This window comes from Carcharodon carcharias, chromosome 25 (genome assembly GCF_017639515.1).
Source record: "Carcharodon carcharias isolate sCarCar2 chromosome 25, sCarCar2.pri, whole genome shotgun sequence".
NCBI lineage: Eukaryota > Metazoa > Chordata > Chondrichthyes > Lamniformes > Lamnidae > Carcharodon > Carcharodon carcharias.
The window spans coordinates 21,724,229-21,749,954 of NC_054491.1; the positions used below are offsets into that span (position 1 = coordinate 21,724,229).

A 25,726-nucleotide genomic window follows, 5' to 3' on the forward strand; every position below is an offset into this window, starting at 1 on the left:
GTTTATGGCAGCTAGTGCTGTAAAAGGAGGTGGGGGTGGGGGGGAGCTGGGCATGGCTTCAATTTCCTCAACATTGCTGCCTTGCATTAGGAGGCCTTGGGACCCAGGTACGCTGCACATTTATCACCAGGCCCAGATCAGAGAAGCAGGCAAGAAATGTGCAGCTCCCAACCAGGGTAAGTAAAAAGAAGCAGATTGGCAATCTGACAGTGATTGCCATTCCTCGGAAGTTCTGTTCCTAGTATTTAAACCACCTCCTTCTGAATAAGAAAGTGAGGCATTTTCAAAGTAAGTACATTTGATTTGAAGAGGAGCAGGTGGAACATAAAGCTAACTTCTGTTAAAAACTCTACTTTCCACTTTTGAAGAATGATGTTTGACTAAATTGCCTCCTTTAGCTAGCATTCTGCACAGCAGAAATGCATTTGAGCTCTGGAAGTACCTAATAAATTGTATGTAATTATATTGCTGATCTGTTGTAAGAAGCATTAATGCTTCGCCATTGGTGCTCTTAGCTAGTGAACGCACCTGTGACTCTAGCAACTTTTCATGCCGCAATGGACACTGTATCCCACTCAGATGGATTTGTGATGGAGATGATGATTGCCGTGATGGATCTGATGAAGATGTGACTCACTGTGGTAAGAATCCTGTGGATACGTGCTGTTTTTTTTCTCTCTCTCTCTCTCGTAATCTGGCAGTAGGTAAAATAAATGATGAGATTTTGTTTGGCTTCACAGTGAAAACCAGATTCTAGTCTAGTTCCAATTAATATAATTTAAGCAGCCAGAAACAGGCTAGATGTGCCTCTGTCCTAGCTGGCATTATGTTGAATTCACTACCTCTGTATACTTGATTTAATGTATTTTGGAGGCAGGGAAATGGCACAAACATTTAATGTTTCTTCCCTCAAAAGTTGCAAACAGTTAAGTAGGTCTCCAGATTAAAAGAAAATTAACTGCAATGTTTCTTTATCAACAATTTATGTTCATATAATGTCATTAAAGTAATGTCTCCAGACACTTCAAAGGAGCATTATAAAACAAAGTATGACACCAAACCGCGTAAAGATATATTATGTCAGATGACCAATAGTTTGGTCAAAGAGAGATTTTAAGAATTACTTTTAAAGGAAGAAAGTGAGGTAGAGGGGCAGAGAGGTATACAGAGGGATTTCCAGAGCTTTGGACCTAAGCAACTGAGGGCACAGCCACCAATGGTGGAGCAATTGTAATTGGGAATGCAAAGAGGCCAGAATTTGAGGAGCGCAGATATCTTGGAGGGTTGTGGAGAGATAGGGAGGGGTGAGGCCATGGAGGGATTTGAAAACAAGGATGAGAATTTTAAAGTCCAGACATAGCTTCGCTAGGAGCCAGCATATGAAATGTGTCACCTTGCCAGGTGAAGTTTAGAAATGGTGTGCTTATTTTTCCCAAAGATTACTGGTAAAACTTAGTGCTATATGAGGGTTTAATATCAGGAAGTAAAGCCCAAAGATAGTGAAACAATGGATATTTGCATTCAAGGGGGAAAATATGTATAAAAGAGCAAAGGCTTGTGTGTAATGGAAGGCATTTTTAAGATCTTTAAAAGTGTGAAAAAACCTTCGGCATCTATGCCTCAAGCTGCTGTCTTCAAGGGACTGAAGTGAAGAGAACTCACTTTGAATTTGACTTATTCAGGGTATCATGTTTCTTTGTCTGGGTTTTTTAAAATCCACGTGTCTTACTGTTGCCTTAACAAAAGTGTAACTGGGAGTCAGATTGATTAGGGGATTTAGATGTTAGCATAGTGGTAATTTGTAGATCTATGTATATATTTAAAATCATTTCTCTTATTTAATAAACGTTTAATCTAGTTTTATAAAAAAACTATACAACTTGGTGGGCTTATTACTACTGAATTTCAAGCACGCGTCTCAATTTATACAAACTGCAAAACAAGTGGCAGTTGGGATTTTAACAACTCCGCATTTACCATCGGCTGTGTCACAATGTGCAGAGACAGAGCAAGGAGCAAAAAACTGTCTGCATTTGCTCTTTCTAATTAAATAGAACTTTATTAGTGCTCCGATTGTCATTTGGGAAGCCGATATTACAGTTACTTGTATTCTGAACTGTACAATTCAATGTCCTACATTGAATGATATGGCTGGATTGGAGCATGTGTGTTTTTATTAACTCCAAAACGTCCTGATACATTTGCCTTTTCTCCCTTTTCCATCATATTGCCCAGATAAGACCACCTGTAATGGATTTAGCTGTAGAAATGGTAGCTGTATAGCGATGACTAAACGTTGCAATGGTGTACCAGACTGTTCTGACAGATCAGATGAGCAAAACTGCAGTGAGTATTCTTTATACTCTTCAGCTGTAATTAAGTTTGCATAATTTAGTTTGACAACTTTGTCATGCAAAAGAGGTTGGAACAACAATACTTAATATATTGTTCTTAACTCCAATATAGTACACAATAATGAGATAAATGCTAATAACTTGGTTGAGTCCAGTGGATACAAAAATACTCGGGCATATTTGATCACGAGCAGAAAAGATTGGAGGCCTGCCCTAAGACAACCTAGTGGTACCTTTCTTCATCAGCATAGTTAAAAGCTAATTAACTGTTAATTTTGACCACCAGCATTTTACTAACTTAAATTGCTGTAAAACTTGCTCTCTAGCATTGATTTGCTATAGGAATTTATTTTTTTTTGTGTGTGTTCATACCCAAATGACATGGTTGTTTTTCCTTCCTCTGGATTTAACCAACTTTTTAAAAAAAAACTCAAGTTACTGACTTAAAATTCAGACAATAACTTGGAGGAAGGGACCAAATGTATGGTAGCTAAATTTGCTGATGACGCCAAGGCCTGAATTTTACCCTTGGCGGGCTTGTACGATCAGTGGGCCAGGGAGTGGTCAGAAAACAGACCCCCAACCGCGATTTCACGCTGTCTGGCCTATTAACAGCCAGTCAGTGTGAAACGCATGCTGTAAAGCTCAGTGCTGTTGGGGTGGGGTGGGAGGGCGGGTGATGATGTCACTGTGGGTGCGGGTGAGCGCTGCGCAAGAGCTCCCTGGAGGCAGACAGCTGCCTCGGGGAGCTCCAGACTTGCAAATGATGAAATAAAAGTGTAAAAAGCTGCAAAAAAAAAAAAATTCCATCCATCACAATCAATCACCTAAAAGCATACCTCATTTAAAAAAAAATGCTGTCCACATATTTATTTCAATTCAATGAAGATTTCATCCCACCTTTGGATGAGATTTGATGAAAAATGTAAAGGCCGCTTGGCCGATTCGCCAGTCTGCCATCCGTAAGATTGGACGGGCCATGAAAAATCAGACGACTGCACCGTTAATGGGCTTATTTGCCCGCTTAATTGTTGGTGAACAGGCTTCCGACTTTTGCACCCGCCGAGCGAAATATCGCGTGAGTGCACGATGATATCAGGACACTTGCCCATCTCGTGGTTTTACACCTGATCAGGTTGAGCGTACGCCTGCCCGCAGGATGTAATATTCTGCCCCAAGATAAGTAAGAGTAAGGTAAAGAGTCTACGAAGGGGTTTAGGTAGGTTAAGTGAGTGGGCAAAAATTTGGCAGATAGAATATAATGTGCGAAAATGTGAATTTGTCTACTTTGGCAGGAAGAATAGAATAGGATTATGTTATTTAAATGGAGAGAGATTACAGAACCTGGTGGTATAGAGGGATCAGAATGTCCTGGTACATGAATCACAAAATTAGCATGCAGGTACAGCAAGTGATTTAGGAAGGCAAAAGCAATGTTGGCATTTATTGCAAGGGGGATAGAATATAAATGTAGGGAAGTTTTACTACAACTGTACATGGCCTTGGTGAGACCACATCTGGAGTACTGTGTACAGTTTTTCTTATTTGAAAAAGGATATAATTGTATTAGAAACAATTCGGAGAAAGTCCACGCGACACACTCCTGGGATGAGGAGCTTATATTATGAAGAAAGGTTGAACAGGTTGGGCCCATATACATTGGAGTTTAGAAAAATGAGGTGATCTTATTGGAACACAAGACCCTAAGGGTGGATGCTGAAAGGATGCTTCGCTTGTTGTAGAGACGAGAACTAGAGGACCCAGTTTAAAAATAGGGGATCTCTCATTTAAGATGGAGATGAGGAGAATTTTTTTTCTGACTATCATTAACCTGTGGAATTTTGTTCCCCAGAAAGCAGTGGAGGCTGGGTCATTGAATTTATCTGAGGCTGAGATAGTTTTTGATGGACAAGGGGTCAAGGGTCATAGGAGGCAGACAGCAAAGTGGAGTTGAGATCACAACCAGATCAGCCATGATCTTATCAAATGGCAGAGCAGGCTCAAAGAACTGAATGGCCTTTTCCTCCTCCTATGTTTCTACAATGCCTGAAAGGGACTGGCAAAGTATTTGCAATTCCTATTTTCCCAGGGATGAACAGTGAGGCATTATTGTGCTTTCTAATGTCTGTTACCTTTAATGTAAAGCACATTGAGGTATCTCCTCATCAGTACCTGGAAAGCAAGTTGCTGTTCTTATTTAATAATTAAACGTAGAGGCTTACCGTGTTCTATCATCTGCTTTCCAGATCCGTTGTGCTCTCAGTATGTGGATTTTGTCTGTGAGGACAGACGTCGGTGCCTGCACAGCTTCATGGTGTGTGATGGAACCCCACAATGCGACGATGGTTCAGATGAAGATCCAAATTATGCATCCTGTTGTATGTTTTTGTTTAGTAATACTGTATCATATTAAAACTCCACCATATTAAAACTACAGTACAAAAATATGCTGAGGGTGACATGCTAAAAGTATTTCTGCTGTAACATCTGTAGTCAAATTGGACCACTTGATCATGTGTTGGGGAGAAAGGTGTACTTTCTACTACCTAATCATGTGACCAAATTTAATGTATAATCTGAGTGGTGACTGACTTATTCAATCTCATATGGCATCACATCAGAGTCTGATCTTTGCTCACCTAACATGTGCTCCTGTCCTTCCAGGAGAGGTAGGTAAATAACGATCAGGAGCAAGTACTGTGGCTGAATGTCCTTACCCATCCCTTTCTTGCCCACTTGCCACCCAGGGGACTAGGGATAGTTATAGTGCCCCACATGCAAACCTGGTTGACATCAGCAAATTCAATGCCAAGCAGGAATCAAATGCAGGATTTTCTAGACTGATCTAGTATTATACCAGTTTATGGGCTTTTACCCAACAGGAAAATGTAAGCTAGGCCATAAGAGCCTATTTCGTTCTAAGTACTTTAGTTTGCTGGTGAAACTTTTCCAGCATCTATTGTGCAGTGTAGAAAGGAGAATAATCATCTGCCATAAAGATATATCTTTGCAAACTGAATATGTAGCAAATATCTATTTCAAGATTGTTTTCACAACTGACTATAATCTACAGTTATGTTTATTGTACATATGAGAAACATTAAACTCAAACCAAGCACATCCCAAAATAACAAAGGTAATTGGTTAAAATACCTACTGGGTGGTTGGAATTTGAAAAATGCATTGAAACTCTCAGATTACAAAGAATGTCGTTTCATTATCCTGTTTCAGTTTTTCTCAGGAAAAATAATTGAATCACTAGTTCAATCTCAAATGTGACGAAAGGTTTCCCAGCAGTGATTATAATTGTAGGAGCTAAAACTTATTCTTAACTGCAAGTTAGATGGCAATGTAGTTACCAGAAAGGGTAGATTTTAAAAAGAAAAATTGTATATCTGAAATGGAAAGAACAAAAAAATGCTAGAAAAAAAGTTTATTTTGATCAGCCGTGTCTGCCCAGCATCAAAATCTGTTACCAAAATTAGCCACCCAGCCAACTTTTGACAAGTTCCACAGGTTTATCCAATATAGAGTGTGATCACACTTGCCGTTAGGGCTCAGCTCCAAGACATGACAACACAGGCCGGCAGTACCTGAAGCTTGGGGATCCTTTTGCAGGCAGGAGTATTGCAGGTGTTTACTGATACAAAACAGTGCAGTTTACTATTGCAACAAACTAGGAAATTGACTTGTCTGGCTAGGACCCATGCGGGTCAGTCAAGTTGCAGAAGAGAAAAGGAAAAACTTCTCTAGTTCTGAAGAGTCCACTCCAAAACAATAACATGCCTGTTTGAACTTTGGCTTAGGTCAAGCATTTTTTTTTTCACCTATAAAGAATAGTTTAGACATCTATAAACAAATTAATAGTCCTGCAAATCTGAAGGTTCTTCCAGTTAAATTGCTACAGGTGAGAAGCACACAGGAGTGCTCTAAACTTTGAGCTGGTCGCCAATGCTTGCCAACACACTATTGAGGCCTGTAGCTTGCCAGTGTGATTTTCTTTAGGTCGATGCTATGCAACTAGGTTATTAGACTAGCAGTTCATAATTAATAAATGATGTTAACACTTGGCTATTGATCTTTTATTTATAGCACAGACAGGAGAGTTCAGTAGAACTTGTGAACCCTCCAGTTTCAGATGCTCGAATGGGGTATGCATCAGCATGGAATGGAAATGTGATGGCGTAGATGATTGTGGAGACTACTCCGATGAAGCAAATTGCAGTAAGTGGAAAAAATACTTATCTAAAGTGTGGTTGTAGTTCAGCATGCTCAAATCTATGCATGTCAGAAACTGCCAATCAAAATACCTAATTGCAAATAATGTAGCTCAGTTACCAGTGGGAACTTTACTGAAGTTGAGCTATGTTTCATAATTTATTATTTTTGGTCAGCTGAGTGGAATAAATTGGGCTTGTATTAAAATGTTTGATTCTGAGCAATCTGTCCTATTTGCCCAATATTGATTGCACACTTTGTCCCAAGAGGAATACATTACAACCCCCCTAATACCCAATTAACACCATCTAGAGAGATTTCAATGCAGTGCTATGGCTTGCATACTGCTGAGTATGCACATGGACTTGTTGGAGGTCAGCAAGCTCAAATATGCAGTGTACCTGATGAGGTTTCTGCTGCTTGTCTATTCCACCTTTTTAAGACTTAATTTGTAGGATTATCTGGAATGCAGTGAGAACAATTGCAACCCCATTGACTGGTCTACCTCTCCAGCAGCCATTAGTGAACCAGATTGCTGGTGGTTGATCTACATTTCCATGTTACTGTGAAGCTACCAGGCTTGAGTATTGGGTTACCATGTTTGCACTTGGCTCCAGAACTCCAACACTTAAGTGACTCCACATTGAAACACTTAGGTCTCAAAGTTCACTGTGGCGCTAAACAGTTCAAAATTTTAGAGCCCAACTTTCAGATTTAATACTTAATGTGTGATATTGATATTTGCTATCAGGAATGTGGAGGATTGATGTCTAGTCTATTAGTAGTGCAATGCGAAGGAAGATTCTATTTCAAGAGCAATTGTTAATTATCCTCAAACAAGCTATCATTAAGGTGAAATAGTGGTTTGAGTTATCCAGTTAATTGAAGTTAATTACTTACTAGATTTTCTAACCATAGGATCCATTGTTGGCTGATTCTTTGGGAAGTTGTTGTTGGGCTTACAATACAGTGTAAATCATTTTTCTTGTTTCTCACTAACCTATGTCCAAAAAAAGCCTTTCCTTCCCCTGAGGAAGAGACATACAGACTCTACATTAATTTTGTTTCTTCCTCCACAGATGCTGCCAGACTTGCCGAGTTTTTCCAGCGTTTTTTGTTCTCATTTCAGATTTCCAGCATCTGCAGTATCATGCTTTTATATTAAAAACCTTTCCTTACCAGCTGTTTATTTGGCTTTTGCATCTTTGCAGGAAATCCTACTGAAGAACCTTCTTGCTCAAGATATTTTCAGTTTAGCTGCCGGAATGGAAATTGTGTTCCAACATGGTGGAAATGTGATAGAGAGAATGACTGTGGAGACTGGTCTGATGAAGATGGCTGCCCTGGTATAAAAATTAAATCTAATTAATTTGATTATGAATATGGTGTGGTGATATAGGGCACCAGATGAACTAAATATTTTACAAATATTTCAGATTATGTGCCCTTTTAAAATGTACCTCTGCATTCTGTGACTTACCATAAAATAACTGCTTATTTGCGTTTATCCATCTTACATTTTAAGAGCATGATATTATTTAATTGTAGTTGAATAATAGAATTCTGTATTGTGATGAAAGTTTGCTACAGTGCTTTGAGGCAAAACAATAACACAAGAAATACGAGCAAGAGTAGATCACACGGCCCATTGAGCCTGCTCTGTCGTTCAGTATGATCATGGCTGATCTTGGGCTTCAAATCCATTTTCCTGCCTGCTCCCTGTATTTATTAAATCCCTGAAAGACCAAAAATCTGTCTATCCCAGACTTAAATGTATTCAACGATGGAGCATCCACAACCCTCTAGAATAGAGAATTCCAAAGATTCACAACCCTTTTCAGTGAAGTAATTTCTCCTCATCTCAGTCCTAAATGATTGTCCCCTTATCCTGAGACTGCCCCTGTGTTTTAGGTCCCCCGGCCAATGGAAACAATTTCTCCATGTCTACTCTATCGAGCCCCTTCAGTATTTTATAGGTTTTGATGAGAATGCCTTTTTCTAGGGGACAGAGACTGGATCAAAAGGGGTGGGTGTTTGTATGTGTGTGTGTGGGTGTTTGTATGTGTCTGTGTGGGTGTTAATTGAAGTAGAAGCTTGCAGCACCCTTCATATCCTTAGCATATGGATTACTTTTGAACTTTAGTCACTTGAATAGGTAAACATGACCAGCCCACTTAGCACCCATTTACTTACAGCTAAATTTTTGTTGGAGAGGATTAATGATTGAAAGTTGGGTAGGACTCTAGGAGATTTCCTTGCTGTTTCTTGGGCAGTACAGTGAGGTGACTTTGTTTACCTGCTCAGGTGAACATGGGTCTTGGTTTAGCATCAACTCCAACAATGCAACATTCTCATTACTGCACTGAAGTTTCAGTTGACTTTATATATTCAAGTCATTCGGGCTTCATCTTATGATCTTATTCAATTGATGTGAGATCTACTGAATCAGGCTGTAATTTTGGATGGTAAAAAGAAACAAATGGATTTCTAGGATGTGAAAAATATTAAATGGCTGTGAAGGAGGTATGAATAATGGGCAAATTAAGTGAAGGAAATTTCCCTTATTGGATTAAGATATGATTTAATGTCATACTCATTAATGCATTTATTTAGTTCTGCAGGCTACAAAGTCTAGTTATGGATTTAATCCAGTTAGAGAGCTTGTTTTGTTGGTTACTAACTCTTGGAGCTGGTGACCAATGTTTGCATGCACAAACAGGTAACATCAAGCCCTTGCAAATGTAACTTTCTTCACATCAATTCTATGCAATGTTATCTAGATTTGGTTTTTCAACTGGCAGGAGGACTTATTGTAAAACATAGCCATTCACTTTAATTTATGTCAGCACTTTCGTAGTATTTTATTACTCAAGGAACTTCACACTGCACAAAATTGTACCTCAGTGTAAATGTGTGGCCACAGTAATCCTGATGATTGAGTCCAGGGTATTTTTCACAATGGTAGCAGAAGAATCCAAAAAGGTGGCAAAATGTATTTTAAATTCTTACTATTGTGCATAAATAAGCACTATCCAAACAAGTGCTTCGCAAGGAAAGCGAGAGAAAGGAAAACTTTCATCCCCCCTCATTGTGAGTGCAGAAGACAGTGAAGACGTGTGTAGAAATTTTATGGGTGTGATTAGTTTCTATTTTCCTTGCCTCGGCTGGTGCTCATGGAACCATAGCTCAGCAATGAATGAATGATTTGAGCATGGAGGGAAAAATTAGCAGTAAACAAAAGGGTTAATTTTAGATACAGAAGTGCAGTTTATAGTTGCTGATTTACTTCAGGCCCTAGAAGTTATTTCTTAATCCAAAGCCTAAAGACTTGACATTCTTAAATATTTACAATTGTTTTAGGTTGGAATCCTGCTCAACATACTACTGAGGCTCCATCGAGTTGTGGTCCCAACCATTTCCGATGTAATTCTGGGGGATGTATCGTAAACCGTTGGGTGTGTGATAGTTATGAAGACTGCCCAGATGGTTCTGATGAGGAAGGTTGCCCCACCTTTTCAGGTAAGTAAAAATAGAGATGGTTGGCCTACCCTTGCGGTACTTGAGATTTTGGCTTCTTTGGAAATTTTTGGTAAATAAATGAGGTTCTTTGAAGCTGTGCAGTATCTGAGTTTGAAACATCTGTCACTGTCAGGAAGTGCAAAGCAGCAATATGTTTTATCCCCTGATATTGTTATGTTAGTTTTGATCAAGGAAGTTTGAAATCTACCACAACAGTTTCAGATGATTGTCAGGACTCAATAACTTTTAAACAAAAGAATTTATGTTCAACACTAAGTTGATTTCCTTTGAGATATTGTAGCTAGTATCATTCTTTTAATACATTTTTAACTAATCATTTCAAAATGTTATGTTGGTCAAAGGTAAAAATGTTTGTGCAGTGCCAACAATTGGCTAATGAGATGTTGAACATCATGGGCAGGATTTTTATCTCGTCAAGCGGGCTTGGTGGACAGGCCCAGAAGCGGTTGCGAAGCCCACTGCGATCGGGCTCCGAAATTGATTTCCCGTTGGCTGGATAATTAACAGCCAGCCAGTGTGGAATGTGCGCCAAAACACTTGAGCGCTGCCGGGGTGGGGGCTGGAGGAGGGCGAGCGTGGAAGTTTGTGCATGCACGCGGGTGTGCGGATTGAAAGCCCCCTGAGGCACAGAGCTGCCTTAGGGAGCTGAAGATTTTTAAAATAAAAAAACTTACAAATGTTAAAAACATGTCCCCTCATCTGACTCTGTCACATGATCAGGGACATGTTCTAAATGACATTTCCACATTTTTAAATTTTTAATTCCTGTTGGAAACCTCATCCCGCCCATGGATGAGGTTTCATAAAAGTTCCAAAGGCCTGTTGGCCGATTTGCTTATTAAATTCAATTAATACTTTAATGGCCTTTAATAGGCCTGTTAATTGTTGGCAGGCACGCCGCTGACTCCCGCACACACCTGACCAAAATATCACGCAAGTGCAAGATGATGTCGGGAGACTCTCCTGACGTCAATGCATGACATTTTACTCTCAAGCAGGTCGGGCGCGTGCCCATCTGCTCAGTGAAAAATTCAGCGCCATGACTTACTGGAACTCTAAACTATTCAGTGTTGCTTTTTAGTCATGGTGCTGTTGTTTGAAACGCTGCTTATAAATCATTTTATCTCCAGTCAAAAATCAATCAGAGACTTAATTTTCTTTCCTCGCATTAAAATGTTTTGCCATTTCTTAAAAGCAGTTCACTCCACTGGCCTATAACAGTATTTTTTAATGACTATCGCTTGCAATGATGAGCTTTCCTGCCCTTTTAAAGTTGGCCCTGATGATGCTTATTTTCAACTGAACAACTGTGTATTGAGAATAATAGCTCACTAAACTTGTGTTTAGTGTCAAGATAATCAAATGGTTCAGATGACCTACATCTGAAAGTAAGGAGCGAGCAGCTCAAATTTGAGGAACTGGGTGGTATATTGAGTTAGCACATTTATCTCTGGGAGCACAGTTTGAATCCAGCACAGAGTGACAAAATAGAAGTCTCATCTTCCTGCTGATTGTAAGTTTTCTGTATGATGCTTAGGTAATTTTAAACCCATTTCCAGGAAGTATGGGACCACCAAACTGCTAATTTGGCAATATTTTGGCAACCTCTCTTGCAGCCAATAGAATGCTGCTATGGAAAAATTAAATTTAAGAAGTTGCTACTATGGGAAATGTTTCACTCTTCGAAGGTTGGAGCAGGGTTGAAAGATTGGGCTACACCACGTCTAGCCATTGTTGTAACTGACCCAAGAAGTTGTACAACCTGACATATTCCCAGAAATGTTTCGTTTCTTACTGCTAATATAGATCATTTCAAGCACACACTAAATCAAATATTAAAAATTTTTCTTTTTTAAAAAAAAAATCCTCCTCCTTTTGTAAACCACTTTTTACTTGCAATCCAAGTTGATTGATAAAAACCTCGTTTATCCACTGGGTATGGAATTCGCTGTCTCTTAAATACCAGACTGAGTTTATGTTGTATGTTGGCAGTAAACGTAACAACCACATCCACCACGTCTGCGAAACCTGCTGGAAGGTGTAGCTTCTCGGAGTTCAGTTGTGTTCGAGGCCATAACTGTATCCCCAACTGGAAACGGTGTGACAGTCATCGAGATTGCCGTGATGGGTCGGATGAAATGAACTGTCGTAAGTACTCCTACTAAAACAAAAGTCCTGCATCAGACTGTTGTTAAATCGCAATTAACGGTTTGAAACCTTTTAAGCAACCTTTCAATACAGAAGCAAGAAATAATTTAAATTCAAGCTGGTTCAGGCCAGTCAGATTTCTGTAGCTGGTTAATGTCTCTTCTCAACCTCGCCCTTCACTCCACTCCAACCTCCTATCAAATGAAAAGATTTGCAATTGTTCAAAATGACTCCTTGCCTATTATGTCTGTACGTGCACCATGCCAGTGACTGGCATGAAAACTGTCCCTTTATGTTTTCCCGTAACCAATAAGCTGAGTTAGTGATTTGATCCGTATGAATGAAAGGTCAAGTATTTTATACCATGAAAGGGGAAAAAAAAGATGCAAACTCACTACTGTACACCTTATGCAACAATCACAAGATTTCCATTATGGGAGGAGATGGCTGCAGCATACTCTCTTGGCTGAGAAACCATCTATAGTATTAGAGAAAATAGGGATAACAATTGTAAGTCTATTGTGACATTTAAAAAAAAATTAAAACAGCATTGCTTTCGATAGAAATGTGTAGAAAACTGCAAAATTTAAATTTCAGAAAACTGGGAATATTAGTGCCTCAAAGAGAAAGGGAGGGATAATGCTTATAAGTCTAACCCTTTATCAGCATGATATATGTTAGCCTTTAAGCTTCAAATGTACATTGACTTGCTTGGTGTTTCATGTTTTATTTTCACTATATCTAACTTGGAGCAAAAGCTTGAAAAAAATCTCATTCATTCTATTGAAACAGCTACCCATATTCCATTACTGTGTTTGAATGGAACTGTTTGTGAGGATGGGGAGACCTGCATAAGCCAACTGGAACGCTGTGATGGCTTTCTGGACTGTTCCGATAACAGTGATGAGAAGAACTGCTCAGGTAAGTCACGAGTTGGGGGTAAGAGGCTGTGTATCTAGCTCAATCTGACCAACTTTTTTTTAAGGGGAAGAATTTTTTTTAATTCATTCACAGGATTTGGGGGTTGCAGGCTAGGCCAACCTATATTGGCCATCCCTAATCGCCCTTGAGAAGGTGATGGTGAGTTGCCTTCTTAACCTCTGCAGCCCCTGTGGTATAGGTGCACCCACAGTGCTGGATCTAACAGGACAAACTTTTAGTTTAAATAGAATTATTGCTTCTGCAATGGCTTTAGTTACTAAACATGTAATTGCCACATGGACCAATAAGGTCCTAAAGCTTGGATCCTGTTGATAATAGTTTGGCCTCAAACCTTGTACAATAGTGAAATATTAATTAGGGTTTCTGCTCCTGATCTCTAACTAGAAATCCTTATTGGAGACTGCATGTGTATGGGGCAGGGGAGGGATGTTGGGTGCAGACAGGGTTAGGCTTGTTTTCAATATCCTTAATGATTGTCTAGTTGACCAGTAGGCACCAAAGACAGCCATGCACAAAAGCAAGAATTAGCAATTTGGGGCTGCAGTAGAATTGAGGGGAGAAAAAATGTTTTGGTAGCAGAAATTAAACCTACTAAATGTATTTTCCTCATTTGGAAGCTTTTTTTTTTAAAAAAGTGATAGTTTAACATTGGTCTTTGCTTAATTCTCGCAAAGATGTTAAAGTAGTCCTGCTTATTATAAGTTTGAGATTGGAAATATCTGTCACTGTTTGTTGGCATACTTTGGAACTGTTGGATAGAGGGAGGTTGGAAGCAGCAGCTTGTAAATCCTACAGTTGAAACAAAAGGATGCAATACTCGTGTCACACTCTTGTGATATTGTGAATGATAAATGACGCCCATAATCCACTCTGATTAGATCTAAAGAATACCACAGGATGATGAAGAGTGACTGAGTCCAAGTCTACGTTTATCTTGAAACTGTAGCATTGTTGAGCAAAACAGATTTGCTTTGATGATGAGAAATTGCTGGGCCAATCCAGAGTTGGGGCCTGACTAAGTCCTGAGTAAGTGGCTACCTGACACCTCCTTCCAGAGATTCTGTCCAAATCCCCTTTGCAGCAGTGCTGCAGTTGTACTGTATGTGCAACCATAGAGCGCTCGTGCATTTTCTTTTAAAGCATTTAGGTTTATGGAGGTAATTCAGTAGATGCCACTTCCAGTGCCTATTATGTAAATGATTATTTCAGCATCTGTCCTCTATTTCCAGGTCTGTGTCACCATTTTCTTTTGATCCCTGATTTGGGGGAATTCTTGTGCTCCAATAGTAAGCACAATTGGTTGGATCTTACTGGAGCAGGATATCCTAAGATGTGCCCCATTAATTAGACGTTTTCCTGTATCCCTCAGCTTTAACATATTTTATGCAGTGACCTTCTAGAAGTGAATAGTTTGATGGAGTAAATAAAGAGAAACAGCTTCTAGAAAGGACACAGTTAAGGTGATTGACAAGAAACATTTACAAGGGCTGTGGGGAAGGATCAGGGAAGTAGCATTAATTGGAAAGCTCTGCTAAAGAATTGGCACAGGCCTAATGGATTGGATGACCTCCTGTCCTGTATCATTCTATGATACTATGCAGACTTAAACTGGCATGGCAAGGGCATCAGGGATCTTAGTAAATGACCAGCACCATGGTCCCATTCTGTTATTTCATCACTTCTGCCTTCCATCCTATCAGGCCTAACCTTTTTTGTTCTTTCCTCCCCTTTCTTTCCCCCACCACCCCCCAACTTCTTATGCCCCTGTACTCGAAAGCATATTGCATCTATAGCATTTTCCAGTTCTGACAAAACGTTATTGACCTGAAATGTTAACTCTATTTTACTCTCCACTACTGCTGCCTGACTTGTTGAATACTTCCAACATTTTGTTTTTAGTTCAGATTTCCAGCAAACTTATTTGCCTTTGCCCAGAAGGTTATTTAATAATAGGATTGTTGTAGTATTACTGCATGTCTGAAATGAATATATCCAAAATGGTCCAGTTATCAAGGGTAGAGTAATATTTTGTGCAGCATTATAAACATTTCTGGCACTAATTTTGTGCTTTTATTTTTGTTTTAAGCTGACGGTATGTCATATAAAGTTCACCATTTCCGTTGGGCATTTGATTTTAATGGCGCAGTTTCTCTAATGTGGGAGAGCCCAAAGAATTTTCCACCATCATGTACCTATGTTGTACTCTACAGGTAATAATCCCACAGCTCTTCTGTCTTACACCACTCCTCCCTTTCCTTTTAGAATTTGGATGTTGCCTGGAACTGCCATTTACTTTCAGTTCTCATTTATTTATCCACCTCTAAGGGAATCCACATTCGGGGCCAAAATGATGAAATTTGTCATTTCAGTTCACAATTTATTGATTTGAAAGGGAAAGAGTAGAACCTGTTAAATTTTTAACTGAAACTGTCTGTGTGCATCTAGGAGTAATTTATTTCCAAATTGAAGGATGGGCTTTAAAGTCAGCTGCATACTGCATCTTCAGTCTCAAAGCTGTGTTCTGTTAGGCCAGCTGGAGGCATGCTTCCTACCATATACAACATTGTTAGCTTTCTCTTGGAGAGCGGCTGGCCTGCAGACATTGCAGCTAATTAGACTTTTGATTTACTCTGGTTTATCTGTAATGATCCCATGGCACTATTGGAAGAGCTACCAGGTGTTCTGTTCAATGTGCTCCCACCAACAATACTATAAAAGACTAAATGATCATGTAAATTGTTTTATTTTTGCTATTCATAGAATAGCTGCCATATTTGCCTACATAACTGTAGTTGCGCTTATAATGCTTTAAGATATTTGTAAGAGGTGTGAAGAGTTGCTACATTAATTTTTCATTAAGTTTTCATTTTAATTTGAGATTGGCGTGCCGGCAACCTTTAGGAGTTAGAACAGTATAATTGAACACCGAGTGATGTGATAGTTCTGGGAAATTTTTACAAGGTATACATTGGTTACCATGAAAGTTGTTGATGGCCCATATTGGAGAGGGCTGCAGTTCTTTATATTCTTGTTTTACAATAATTGACAACTATGTTTGGCATTTATTAATATTTCTAGGAATTGAACTGGTACTTGAGAAAATATTGCTAATAGTATCCATAAACTCTGATACGCTGTCAATATTATTTGCTGCTGTTTCAATATTTCATCATCGATCCAGTATTGACTTTAGCCCATTGTACTGAATGGCTGGTTTTCCAATTCAGTTGGGATGCTCACCTCACTCACACTAATGATTATGCTCCTTTGACATGATGTGTTAGAATGAACTTTGTACGTAACAGTGGAGGGAAATTGATCATATGTTCTATTTTACAGATTTGTGAAAATTTTTTATATAGCTGTCTGTGCCTTGGCTGCAGAATCTATTTTTTTAATGCAAAATACTTTCTTTTTGCCTTTGGCATTCAGTAGATTTTTTTTACATCTGGCAGTATGGAGGATTTTAATTAGTTTCAGAATAAAGACTTTTTTGGCATTTTAAATCAGTTTTTTCTCCTTGGCTCCATCATGTTGGTTAAGACCTATTCCATTTTCTAACAAAGCAAGCAGTGGAACAGCTTTCTTTCAGCTGCCTTTTGAATGGAAATTGGCATTGTGGGAAAGCAGAATGTATGTTGTGAAATATGCTGGAATTTGCAATATACAGACCTTTTAAAAAGGCTGCCAAATTTGGACAATGTACTGCAACATTAATACAAGCATACGAGTTGGGAGCAGGAGTAGGCCACTTGACCATTCGAGCCTGTGCTGCCGTTCAGTGAGGTCATGGGTCATCTGACTGTAACCTCAACTCCAAATTCCCACCTACCCCCGATAACCTTTCACCTCCTTGCTTATCAAGGATCCGTCTACCTCTGCCTTAAAAATATTCAAAGACTCTGCTTCCACTGCCTTGGCAGAGAGTTTCAAAGACACTCAGCTTTCAGAAAAAAATTCTCTTCATCTCTGTCCTAAATGGGCAATTGCTCATTTTTTAAGCAGTGGCCCCCAGTACTAGATTCCTCCACAAGAGGAAACATCCTCTCCACAGCGACCATGTCAAGACCCCTCAGGACCTTATGTTTCAATCAAGTCACCTCTTACTCTTCTGAACTCCAGTGGATACAAGCCTAGTCTGTCTAACCTTTAAGACAACCCGTCCAATCCAGGGATCAGTTTAGTAAACTTTCTCTGAACTGCTTCCAACACGTTTACATCTTTCCTTAAATAAGGAGACCAATTATGTAGACAGTACTCCAGATGTGGTCTCACCAATGCCCTGTACAACTGAAGCATAACCTTCCTACTTTTGTAACTCTTTCGAGTACAAACCCGTTTCCATCTGTTTCAGATGAAGTTACATTGTTTCATAGTTTTGCCATTGTGAGATTTGAACTCTTGATCTTGGGTTACAAACCCAGTACCATAACCACTTGGCTATTTAGGCCAAGCTCCTACTTTTTGTATTCAATTCCCCTCGTAATAAACAATAACAGTCAATTAGCTTTCCTAATTACTTGCTGTACCTTGCTAGTATGCCTTCTGCAATTTGTGTACTAGGACCCCTAAATCACTGCATCTCGGAGCTCTGCAATCTCTCACTGTTCAGACAATATGCCTTTTTATTTCTCCTGCCAAAATTGTCAATTTCACACACTGCCACGTTACTTGGTCACTCACTTAGCCCTTTGTAGGCTCCTTATGTCCTCTTCACAACTTACTTTCCTACTTCTCTTTGTGCCGTCAGCAAATTTAGCAACCATACCTTTGGTCCCTTCATCCAAGTCATCTATATGACTGATTGCACTGATTCCTGTGGCACATTGCTCATTATATCTTGCCAATCAGAAAAAGACCCATTTATACCTACCCTCTTTTTCCTATTAGCTAGCCAATATTCTATCCATGCCAGCATGTTACCCGCTACACTGATGAGCTTTTACTTTTCGCAATAGGTTTTTTATTGTGACACCTTATCAATGCCTTCAAGAAATCCAAGTACAGTACATCCACTGGTTCCCATTTATCCACAGCATATGTTGCTACTTCAAAGACCTCCAATAAATTGGTTAAACATGATTTCCCTTTCTCCAAAACCATGTTGACTCTGCCTGATTACCCTGAATTTTTCCAAGTGCCCTACTTTAACATCTTTAATAATAGATTCTAACATTTTCCCCTATGACAGAGGTTAAGCGATTTGGCTTGTAGTTTCCGGCTTTCTGTCTCCCTCCCTTTTTGAATAAAGGAATTACATTTTCTATTTACCAATCAATGGTTTTACTTTTCCAAATTCCCATGTGTTATGGCAGGTAGATGGTAAATGTCAAGCTGCCCAAATCCCAGAGGGAAACTTGAAGCAGCTGCCACAACTATTTTCAATGTGTACTTATTTCGAGATGTGGGCTTTGAATTAAAATAAATAATGTTAAGCACATACATAGGTCTACAAATTCCTACTATGATAACTCCTAACTCCCAGTTACACCTTCAGTCAGGCAACAGTAAAAACACACAGATTTTAACAGACCCAGGTAAAGTAATATGGCACCCCGAACATTTGAATTCAAAGAGAGTTTTCTTAAGTTCTTGCAGGCAGCAGTTTGGCTACAGAGGTTGGAGGCTTTTCACACTTGTTAGATCTTAGAGTGCCTTCCCTTGCACACAGCCTTCTCTCTTTTTTTTATATATATTTTCCCCTTTGAATGTAAATTCTGATTGTCTTTGGACTTTACCTCTCTAATAATAAAAATCTATCACAGTATCAATTTTACCAGTAATCTTTGGGAAAAACAGTGTCTTAACTTCTCTTGGCTAAGTGAAACATTTCACGCCCTCTTTTGAATTCAAGCTAGTCCGATTTATTTAAAAAAGCAAATGTTACCTTTACACCTCACAAGCTTCCCCCATGTTTACCTACTTAGCATTTCAAACCTAGTTTCCCGTCTGATACATCAAAGCATCCAGACCAACTGTCTGTAATTCAATTAACACACACACACACACACACACACACACACACACACACACACACACACACACACACACACACATGAGACTCTCACACACTCGGCGCACACCACACACTCGGCGCACACCACACACTCGGCACCGCACAGACGACACGCGCGCACGCACAGACTACACCGCCCACACGGCCACACGCGCGACTTTACATTAAATTCCAAATAACATTATGAAAATTATTGTATCGCCCTGACACAATGTATCAACTATCTCACTAGCCACTTCTTTTAAGTCCCTAGGATGAAGCCCATCAGGACCTGGAGACTTGTCAGTCCGCAACTCCAACAATTTTCTGTATACCACTTCCTTGGTGATTGTGATTTTCCCCGATTTCCTCCTTCCCATTTCCTGATTTAGTGATTTCTAGGATGCTACTTGTTTCTTCTATGGTGAAGATTGATACAAAATAACTATTGAATTCATCTGCCATCTCCTTATTTTCTATTATTAATTTCCAAACTCATTTTCTGTAGGCCCAATGCTGACTTTGGTCCTTTTCTTATTTAAATATCTATAGAAACTCTTACTATCTGATTTTGTATTTCTAGCTAGCTTTCTCTCATACTCTAATTTTTCCATTTTTCCATCCTTCATCAATCTATTGGTCATTCTTTGATTTTATATTCTGCCTAATCTTCTGACCTGCCACCCATCTTCATGTAATTATATGCTTTATCCTTTAAATTTGATACTAGCTTTAATTTTTTAGTTAACCGCAAATAGTTGGTTCTCCCCTTGAAATTTTTCTTTCTTGTTGTAATGCATCTAATCTCTGTACAATATTCTGAAATATCCCCTTAAATGTCTGACACTGCATCTTTGCTGACCCTCAACCTAATTTGCCAGTTCACTTTAGCTAGTTCTGCTTTGGAGCCCTTATTATTTCCCTTATTTAAGTTATAAAATACTAGTCTTGGACCCACTCTTCTCTCCCTCAAACTGAATGTATTGCAATCATATAATGGTCGCTGCTGCCTAGGGATGTCTTCACTGAGGTCATTAATCCTAACTCATTGCATAATACCAGACCTAGTATAGTCTGCTCTATGGCTGGTGCCAGAATGTACTGTTGTAAGAAACTATCCCAAAAATACTCTGAATTCCTCATCTAGGATACCTTTGCCCATCTGATTGTCCCAGTCGACATACAGATTAAAATTCCTTATGATTATTGGACCTTTTTTGACAAGCTCCCATTAGCTCTTCCTTTATACCCTATCTTACTGTATGGTTACAGTTAGGGGGCCTAGTGACGACTTGCCTATTATCATTTCTCATCTCTACCCAAACTATTTATTTACCCTGGTTTCCTCAACTTAAGTCATCCCCCTCTGTGTTAATAGCGTAATTAATTAACAGAGCCACCCTCCAATTTTTCCTAGCTTCTTGTCCTTCCTAAATGTCACATACCCTTCAATATTCAGGCCCTAACCTGTGTCACCCTGCAGCTATGTCTCTGTGAAGGCTATCAGATCGTTCTTATTATTTCTATTTGCACACTCAGTTCATCTGTTTTGGCTTGAGTGCTATGTGCATTCAGATACAGAGCCTTTAGTTTTCTCCTTTTTATTGTTTTTGCAACCTGTAGCCTCATCTTATATTTGTACTCCCTGTGCTCTCTGTCCCTTCCTATCATGGTTTGTTTATCATTTCCCATATTAATACCTTTCTCTTTTCTCTATGTTTTGATTTATCACATCTTTGCAAATTTGATCCTTTGCCCCAGCATTTAGTTTAAAACCCTCTCTACTTCCCTAGTTATGCACCTCGCTAGGAGATTGGTCCCAGCACCGTTCAAGTGTTGACTGTTCCAATGTTACAGCTCCCACTTTGCCCAGTACTAGTGCCAGTGCCCCATGAACCGGAACCCACTTCTCCCAAACCAGTCTTTGAGCCATGTATTCATCTTTAATTTTATGTACCCTATGCCAACTTGCACATGGCACAGTTAATAATCCACAGGTTATAACCTAATGAGGTACTGCTTTTTATTTTAGTGCCTAACTCCTTATACTTTCTATGCAGAACTCCCTTTCCTAGTTGTACCTGTGTCATTGGTACCTGCATGGACCATGACAACTGGTTCCTACCCCTCCCATTGCAAGTTCCTCTACAACACTGAGTAGATGTACCAAACCCTGGCACTGGGCAGGCAACACAGCCCACTCTTTGCTGCATTAGACAATGTCAATCTCCCTCACTGTACTGTTCCCTATACCACTACATTACTTTTTGCTTTCTGCCCTTGAATGCCTTCCTGTACCACAATGCCATGGTCTGTTTTCTCATCCATCCTGCAGTCCTCAGTCTCATCCAAACGGGCTGAGAAAACCTCAAACCTACTGGACAATTGCAAAGGCACTGTACTCTTTCCCCCTGGGTCCCCTTACCTCCTCAGTCGCACCCTTCTGCCCCTGACCACTGACCAAATCAGAAGATGTGACTGCCTCCTGGTGCAAAGCATCCAGGTAATGCCGCCAGCTCAATGACTGAGCTGAAGCTCCTTGAGCCCCAAACATTGCAGACATGTTTGCCCTGTATAACGCTGGCATCCAGGAGTTCTCACATGCTGCAGGCTTGACACATCACCTGTCCTGCCAACCTAAATGTATTTTTAATTACTTAATTGTAATTAAATTGTATGCTAAATGGGATAGATTTCAAACAGATCTAGCAACATGAAGCTGGGCAACTATGAGGCACTGTGGGCCATCAATAGCAGCAGAATTGTACTCAACCACAATCTGTAACCTCCATGGCCTGGCATATGCCCAGCTCTACCATTACTTCCAAGCCAGGGGATCAACCCAATGAAGAGTGCAGGAGGGCATACAAGGAACAGCTCCAGGCATACCTAACAATGAGGTGTCAACATGGTGAAGCTACAGCACTGGCCTACTTGCATGCCAAACAGCATAAAGCAGCAAGTGATAGAGCTAAGTGATTCCACAACCAAAGGATCAGATCTAAGCTCTGCAGTCCTGCCATATCCAGTTGTGAATGGTAATGGACAATTAAACAACTCACTGTAGGAGGATGTTCCACAAGTATTCCCATCCTCAATGATAAAGGAGCCCAGCACATAAGTGCAAAAGATGAGGCTGAAGCATTTGCTACAATCTTCAACCACAAGTGCCTCCGGAGGTCCCCAGCATCACAGATGCCAGTCTTCAGCCAATTTGATTCACTCCATGTGATATCAAGAAATGGCTAAAGGCACTGGATACTGCAAAGTCTTTGGGCCCTTGCAATAATACTGAAGACTTGTGCTCAGAGCTTGCCATGCCCCTAGCTAAGCTGTTCCAGTACAGCTACACACTGGCATTTACCCAGCCATATGGAAAACTGCTCAGGTAGGTCCTGTATATAAAAAGTGGGACAAATCCAATCCGGCCAGTTACTGCCAAATCGGTCTATTCTCGATCATCAGTAAAGTGATGAAAGGGATCATCAACACTCCTATCAAGTAGTCCTTGCTTAGCAATAACCTGCTCACTGACACTCAGTTTGGGTTCTACCAGGGCCACTTGGCTCCTGATCTCGTTCAAACATGGACAAAAGAGTTGAACTTGAGGTGAGATGAGTGACCGCCCTTGACATCCAAGGCTGCATTTGACCGAGTGTGGCACCAAGGAGCCCTAGAAAAACTGGAGTCAGTGGGAATAAGGGGGAAAACTCTCTGCTGTTGGAGTCGTACCTAGCACAAAGGAAGATGGTTGTGGCTGTAGGAGGTCAGTCATCTCAGTTACATGTCATTACTGCAGGAGTTCCCCAGTATAATGTCCTAGGCCCAACCATCTTCAGCTACTTCATCAATGACCTTCCTTTCATCATAAGGTCAGAAGTGAGGATGTTCACTGATGATTGCACAATGTTCACCATTTGCAGCCTCTCAGATACTGAAGCAGTCCATGTCTAAATGCAGCAAGACCTGGACAATATCCAGGCTTGGGCTGACAAGTGACAAGTAACATCTGTGCCACACAAGTGCCAAGCAATGACCATCTCTGGATGGAGAGACTCTAACCATTACCCTTGACATTCAACGGCATTACCATCACTGAGCGCCCCCCCCCACCCTCACCCCCATCAACATCCTGGGCTTACCATTGACCAGAAACAGAACTGGACTATCCATATAAATACTGTGGCTACAAGAACAGGCCAGAGGCTAGGAATCCCACAGCAAGTAACTTGCCTCCTGACTCCCCAAAGCCTGTCCACCATCTACAATGCACCAGTCCAGGAGTGCAATGGAATACTCTCCACTTGCCTGGATGAATGCAGCTGCAGCTGCAACAACACTCTAAGCTTGACGCCATCCAGGACAAAGCAGCCCACTTGATTGGTACTCCATCCACAAACATACATTCCCTCCAACACCGATGCACAGTAGCAGCAGTGTGTATCATCCACAAGATGCACTGCAGAATTTCACCAAGGCTCCTTAGACGACACTTTCCAAACCCACGACCACTACTATCTAGAAGGACAAAGGCAGCAGATATATGGGAACCCATTACCTGGAAGTTCCCTTCCAAACTACTCACCATCCTGACTTGGAAATATATCGCTGTTCCTTAACTGTCACCGGGACAAAATCCTGGAACTCCCTCCCAAATAGCACTGTGGGTGCACTTACACCACATGGACTGCAGTGTTTCAAGAAGGCAGCTCACCACCACCTTCTCAGGAGCAGTTAGGGATGGGCATTAGATGCTGGCCTAGCCAGCGACGTCTACATCCTGTAAGTGAATTTTTAAAAATCACTACTTTTTAAATGTATTTTAACTTTACCACTGGTTCTTATACTATTTTAAAACATGGGTCTGGAACAGACCCTTACCACTAACTTACCAAACAGCTGGCTCCTTTCCCTGTAGCGTAGTAAGAACTAAATTCCTACAAGGTGAAAAAGGTAGAAAAAGAAAATGAAAAGCACTGCCTTCCCTTCCTCACTGAACCCCCCCACTCACCAAATTCCCACCTACGCACTCAGTTCCAAATGTATAGTACTATGGAGTACTATCGTACAGGTTCATATCCATGATTTGATGGGTGTGAATTTATGATCTAAATCATACTATGGAGGCAATCTAAGGAAAGAGTGCACTGTGCACCACTGCTATTGGGGGAAAGAGGGAAAACCACTAGTTAGCCTTGACTGCTATAATACAGCTATTTTTCAGTCAGAGGAGGTGTTGCAATGAATTGAAAAAGCAAATTATGTGGGGAGGGAAGGCAGAAAATGGAGAGACAGAAGGAAAGAGTTGCAGGCAAAGGAAGAGAACATCTAAATTACTACATCTTATTTAAGGTGGGAGAGAGAGATTTGGTCCAGAGTCTCTAATCTAATTATTAAACTTGAGGATTTACACTGGAAATGCACAGCAGGTTAGTCAGCATCTGAAGAACAAGGTGCTTCTGGTTTGTTAGGTATGGCATCACCTATCACTCTACAAGCATCCTGCAGTTAAGCATTTCAAGAATTTCTGGGACTTGATGGTATGCTTTGAGTGACAGTCATTTCCCTCTTCCAGGTTGGTCGGTGGTGTCTGGGAGAAATTGGAAGCTGGCAACAAAACAGCTTTTATTATAACTATTATGAAACCTGACACAACGTACCAGGTGAAAGTGCAAGTGCATTGCCTTCTTAAGATCTACAACTCAACTGATTCTATTATTCTGCGTACACCAGAGGGCTGTAAGTGCAATCATCTTTTTAAATACTTTGTCCTGTAGAGAATAAGTAAGATTAAAGATCCTGGAGTTGGTTTCACAACTCGTTTCGTAGTGCAGCCCACAATCAAATTGCTAATCTAATTCCCTTGCTCAGTGCTGAATTTGGAGAAGCATGTGTTCAATGCAGTGTCTCTTTTTTTTTGTGCTGTAGCATTCTGAAAATCAAGGTCACTGCAATGGCTACGATGACCCTGACACACACAAGCTGTTGATGAATGGAAAATAGAAACTACCAAGTAGTTTAACTCCATGTTCTACTTAAGTTGCAGTTGCTGGTGTAGCAGTATTTTTTGTCAGCCTCTCCTGAAGCATCCTTTGTGTAGTCATGTAACCTATGGTATTAAATGCCGTCACTTATCAATGAATGCTCGAGTTAATAAGAGTAGATCCCAGTTTTATTCAATTTCGTATTTGCACTTATGTATTTTTTTTCTGCCTAAAAATCCAGTGCTACTTTCCAACCACTTGCAATGTCATTTGTTCCTCCACCTTGTGTGCTGGTTGTAGAGTAACCTAAACTGAGGTCTGGCATGGAATACTTCATTGAAAGTTTGAGCTAGAAAAGATATTAACCTGAATTACTAAAATCCAAGTTTTTGACCATCAAGACTGGTTGCATTGATATATGCGTGTATAAATATTTAATTATGGAATGACCAAAAGTGCTTCCATTTCTTGGTTAAATTATGCCCTCATAATTTTAAATTTTCCCTCATTTCACATTTTAAAAATGTTATTTTCCTTTTGTTCTT

The 25,726-nt window shown here is 40.1% G+C and overlaps 1 protein-coding gene across 1 annotated transcript in view; it reads left to right on the forward strand.

Annotated features, from left to right (window-relative positions):
• Positions 1–25,726, forward strand: part of sorl1 (sortilin-related receptor, L(DLR class) A repeats containing) — a 291,127-nt gene that overhangs the window by 236,347 nt on the left and 29,054 nt on the right. The window contains exons 26-35 of the mRNA XM_041174224.1: positions 516–641; positions 2,236–2,346; positions 4,601–4,732; positions 6,447–6,578; positions 7,784–7,918; positions 9,933–10,091; positions 12,105–12,260; positions 13,053–13,181; positions 15,289–15,412; positions 24,773–24,936. Of these exons, the coding sequence (XP_041030158.1) occupies positions 516–641; positions 2,236–2,346; positions 4,601–4,732; positions 6,447–6,578; positions 7,784–7,918; positions 9,933–10,091; positions 12,105–12,260; positions 13,053–13,181; positions 15,289–15,412; positions 24,773–24,936 (1,368 nt within the window). The remainder of the gene's footprint in view (positions 1–515; positions 642–2,235; positions 2,347–4,600; positions 4,733–6,446; positions 6,579–7,783; positions 7,919–9,932; positions 10,092–12,104; positions 12,261–13,052; positions 13,182–15,288; positions 15,413–24,772; positions 24,937–25,726) is intronic.